The sequence below is a fragment of the Oryzias melastigma genome, unplaced genomic scaffold (genome assembly GCF_002922805.2).
Source record: "Oryzias melastigma strain HK-1 unplaced genomic scaffold, ASM292280v2 sc02153, whole genome shotgun sequence".
NCBI classification, from domain to species: domain Eukaryota; kingdom Metazoa; phylum Chordata; class Actinopteri; order Beloniformes; family Adrianichthyidae; genus Oryzias; species Oryzias melastigma.
The window spans coordinates 1-5,241 of NW_023418730.1; the positions used below are offsets into that span (position 1 = coordinate 1).

At 38.8% G+C, this 5,241-nt stretch overlaps 1 protein-coding gene across 1 annotated transcript; it reads left to right on the forward strand.

Annotated features, from left to right (window-relative positions):
* Window positions 1-876: 876 nt before the first annotated feature.
* On the forward strand, window positions 877-4,981 carry LOC112139116 (immunoglobulin-like domain-containing receptor 1; the record flags this gene model as incomplete). The annotated part of the gene is made up of 7 exons (XM_024261817.2): window positions 877-1,060; window positions 1,267-1,386; window positions 1,828-1,974; window positions 2,616-2,726; window positions 2,829-3,001; window positions 3,767-4,336; window positions 4,478-4,981. Coding segments are annotated over 7 exons (1,344 nt in total), but the record flags the coding sequence as incomplete, so codon positions are not given.
* Between the last annotated feature and the right edge of the window lie 260 nt (window positions 4,982-5,241).

Below are 5,241 nucleotides of genomic sequence, written 5' to 3' on the forward strand. Positions count from 1 at the left end.
CCCATGGTGACATCAGTGTCACAGAAAAAAGTCAGAAATGCATTAAGTGGTCTTCTTGGTTTGTAGTGTATTTCATATAATTTCTTTTTTTATAGGAAAAATAGATCTGGGTCTTTATGGGATAAGATTCCTGTTACTAAAAGATCTTTTTTTCAATTTTCTCCCTGAAGAAACTTTCCAGATATGTTTTATTGTTTGGTTTTTGTTAGCTTTTCATCTATGGGCCACTAGCTTAGCAATCCAGGTAGCCGCTTTAAGTCATGTGACCAATATTGGTGTTGTGAACAGAATCTGGCTGTTTTACAAAATAAAACTTCCTTCATGAGCAGAAACTAAACTAAGTGGAAACAATCACTAGTGCATGTATTTCTTTTTTTCTGTCCCACGGATCAGTGCCGGTCCACGGCGGGGGTTAGGGACCACTGATTTAATTTAAAAAAAATGTATGCAAAATAAATAAATTTAAAAATTGAAAATTATTGCCTAAATGTTTGACTTAAATGTCTGAAAATGCTATATTTCAGGTTTTGTTTTTTAGTCTTAGTGTGTTTATTCTTCAAATCTATCATAATTTTCTCTACAGATGAGACTTATGATGGATCTGAAGCTTTTTCTGATATTTTAATTTTATTATTTTTCATTAACGTTCTTTCTAAAATCTTAATTTCTAATCTGCTTTCCTTGAAGATTGCACTTTCAGAGTCTTTTGCTGAAAATAAACTGCAGAAATCCCTATGTAAAGACGTATAGTTAAAAAATAAATTAAGCGCTTACATTTTCTGTTGACCTTAGAAATAAAGTTGAAGTTCGATTGAAGCTGACTCTAATGGGTGCAGTTGTTTTTGCTCATGCATCTGTCAGACAAAAGGGTTCTAGTGGGTCCTCAACAGCACTGCTTGTGTTTATGCAGCGTACCAGGCCTCCCTGCAGCTGGGACAGGACCCTTCCAATGACTGTCCGGACCGTCAAAGGACCATACGGACTGTGGTCCAGAAGAGAGGAGGGAATGAGGCCATACTGGGTGGAGAATACCAGAACCGCAAAATAACTGTTCAAAACAGTACGTTTTTACCTAATCTAACTGAGCTGGGTTTTTATTTTATTTTTTTAAATCTTTGTTTTCATTTATTTATTTTTCTAAGACAATTAATAAATAAACTAAAACAACAGAGTAAATTTAAATATATGATCTTATTTTCTGAACCAACATGTTCATGATGACCTGAGGCACATCCGGTGTAGTTAGACCTGTGTTTGTTTGTTCAGAGGCAGACTTGGTGATCAATGAGGTGATGTGGTGGGACAACGGCGTTTACCTTTGTTCTGTTGATGCTGCTGGAGACACCGCCGGGAACAATGTTCAGGAGGTCAAGCTCATCGTTTACCGTAAGACGTTCATGAAAATGTTCAAATGTTCAAATCCTAAAGCACCTTCCCTGTTACTGTTGCAAGAAATGAAATTATATTTCCTCTAAGAAAATATTTATGATTGTGAAATGATTTGTATTGTAAGACGTCTTTATATAGAAGAATCAATGTGTCACTTTGACCCATTTTTAACAGCTCTAGGACCATTTTAGAGAAATGAGAGAAAACAAGTTGCCTATTCATAATAAATGACATAGCTGTAGTGCAGATGGTGACTTTAGGATCTACTGAAAGTTCACTTTTATCCCTTTATTACTTAAAATAGCTTGTGAGAGTAACGGGAGCCAATTCTGGGTGAAAACCTTGTAGGGTTTGGGGTAACCTTGAGTATGAAAATGAACAGTATAGATGCTTCATGTTAACGGTGCACTGAGTCTGTCTCCTCTTGTGTTGTCTTAGATTGGTTGACCGTCTTGTTCATCATCATCGGCGCCCTCCTCCTGATACTGCTGTTTTGCATCTGCTGCTGCCAGTGCTGCCCACAGAAGTGCTGCTGCTACGTCCGCTGTCCCTGCTGCCCACAGAAATGCTGCTGTCCTGAAAAAGGTACCGACAAGTAATGCTGAAGCAAACTGGGCCAGATCAGTGATGTTAAAGTCTCATTCCAACTATATTTTATAAGTCTTTTATTTATGATTATTTCATTTGTAGCCAAGTAACCTTCCACTGATATCCATTTCCAACTACAGGGTTTTATCTGCTCCTGATCCATCACCATTTGAATAAAGAAATACTCAAACACAGATTTAATCTTAAATTATTTTACATATGTCCTCCTTGAAAAAAAATGCTACAAGAACATGTTAAAAACAGGATTTTCATTTGAGTGGGTCCATTTGCTGTAGCAAAAGATGTATCATTTAGCACTGACGAGACTCCACAGTAGATCTTTGAAGGCCTGATGACATCTCTTGGGCGTACTCTGCTTTTAGCTGGTGACAGAGTGGTTCAACTCCTATAAACCTTGGTGACTCTGAATAGGAAGACACCATTGCTGAAAAGATATTTATCTAAAAAAATAAAATAAAATGAAACAACTACTGACACATTAATAGTGTAATGTAAATCATTTTTTTCTCAATAGGTTCAATCCCTGTAGTTTTGCATGTCTTAATCAGTGAATCATTTATGCTTTAGAATGGCTTTTTTAATGCTAAAAATAAAGGATGTATTTTTACCTCTCTTAGCTGTGATGGAGCATCGTATGTTGAAGGAGGCAAAACAAGCATGGCAGCATGGACAGCAATATGTGCCACTGAGCCATGTTTCTTCTCAGATGAACCCAATGCTCTATCCAGGTATGCATATACACCTAACTCATATCTTCTTTTAATGCTCAGTGCATTTCTATGGTGAGTCTTTCTTCCTGCGTTGCCTCACTTGCCTCTGCATTTGCACAGGATCAGTTTCAGGGAAAAGCATTCCTATGAAGCCCATGGCCCTGCCAGCCCCCCAGTCAGCTTACAGCTATCCTGCCCCCAGTGTCCAAAGCAACCACACAGCTGGAAATCATATGATCGATTACGTGGAGAACCAAGTCAGAGGGCTGGATTTGACAAGTCCTCTACTGCAGGTATCATCCCACGTCTGCCACAGATCAATAAAAACAGCATCACAAATTAGGTTCTCATGCAATAGTAATATTTTTACTTTATGCATTTGCTTTTATTGCTTTTAACATATAGTAAAAACGTGTAACCACTAAAGAAAAAGACAGAATAGACCAACTAAAACATACATATTAGTAAGACAAGAGTTTTAAGTTTTTATGCTCTGGTGTTTTCAATTGACTTTCAGAACATTTAAGAAGTGCAGCTGAAGTACAGCTTTTTACATGTGCATAATATTATTCATGACCTTAAGACCAAAGTGGTGACCTTCCCTTTGAAAATCAATGTTTATCAAGTCACCACATCTGTAGAAGTTTTAATAAATAAATGTATAAGAGGCTGTTTTTAGTAACAAAACATGCAAGCAGACTATCTCAGGTCATATTGGGCACAAATAAACAGAGTAAACAGCACAGAAACAGGTTTATCTGGTTGTTAAATAGGTTGACCTTGTATTTCCGTGTGTATTTGCCCTGCAAAACAGGACTAAAAGGTTTTGTATATAGATACCACTATGTTAAATAAATAATATTAAGGTTAACATGCATTTGGTGGCACAAACAGCTACATAACAATTGGATTTTTTTTTGTGACAAAGAGAGAAACAAGTGCAAACATATTAAAGTTATTCACTAAAAGCTCACTACCTTAAAAGCTATTCAGTCAAAGATTATATAAAAATTCCTTATCTGTGATATGACCAAACATGTGATTTTTTTCCCCATCAGGCCCAACCACCTCCACCCCCCCACATGCAGCAGATGCCACCACCTCCCCAACAAATGCCCATCAACATTCCATATTCTCCCGGCCCCCCCAGCATGATCTCAGCTCTTGACGAACCTCCAAGGGAGCGTCGCATTATCACTCTACCACCAATAAGGGAGCAGAACCCCGGAAGAGGCGCGCCTCCAGCACCCAAGACCCGCCCACCCAGCTCCAGTGAAAGCAGCCGCAGTGGCTACAGTCGACGAGACGAGAGAGCAGGAGCTGGCAGACGTTACCCCTCGCCAACCAGATCTAGAGGACTTCCCCGGAGCTACAGCGAAGAGTCACTGGACGGGGGGAGCCGGGGGAGATCACGAGCGGGCATGGGCCCTCCCCGCTCCCGCTCAAGGGATGACTTGTTTGACAACCGGTCTCGAGATAACTACCCTCCTCCTTCAGCCCGGCGCTCCCGAGGATCCTTAAGCTCGGACGATGGGTTCAGCAGCAGAGGAGGGAAACGGGGAGGTGGGGGCTGGACTGAGTACGAGCCCGGACAAAAACCAGGACCAAGAAGGAACGATCCCTACTCTGTAAGACAATCACTGCTCTAGCAACGTTAGACTCACACTGCTACAACTATGCTCTTAAAGATAAACATCCATTGTGAAAATGATTAAAACATCTGAGTTTTGATATTTGCTCGTAATCTAAAGTTGGTATGTCTCTCTCAGGACAAGAGCTCTCGCAGTGGCACCAGCATCGTCATCTGAGCCTTCCAGCTGTGCAACGCCCTGTGACCTTTGTTTTAGAGAACATGCACAACCTAGAACCCTTGTTACCGTCTACTGGAGAATGTTACACACTTTTATCTTTTAAAGGGAGTAATGTAAATACTTCTTTCTAAGCCCTTTTGAAGGATAAACAGTAAAGCAATTCAACTTTATTAGAATGAGAGACTGACAATTCAAGGATTTACTGTTTTATTTTTTGGGTGTCTGATAAATTACAGGATTACACGCCCTCTCCTGATTTGTCTGAAAGTATTCTGCACTTTTAAGATGGCCGTGTATCATCTCTGTGTGGTTAAAGGCATGATGTTTATTATACAAAAGTTCAGGTCATTTGTGTGTAACAAGGTTTTAGTTCAAGTGTATAAGATAAAGAAGTTGAGCTCAGGTTTTTTTTCTTCTTTTTAAATGAACTGTTGCATCAAAGCAAATAAAGTAATAGAAAAATGTTTGAGTACTTTCTTAGGATTAAGTTGTAAATAATTTTAATATTAAGTGAGAGGTTTGGAATAGATTTTTTTTTCTTGCATCCATATAATGAAGGACAAAATGAAACATTCAACTGGTGTTCATTCACTATTGCGTTTTTAAAACATTCGTATGTAAGTAAATGTGAAAATTCTCTGTTATCATTTTTTGGTTCTTAACAGCATAAAACATAGTAGTCATTTGCTTTGAAATGATGCTTAAAATTAATTAAAATGCAA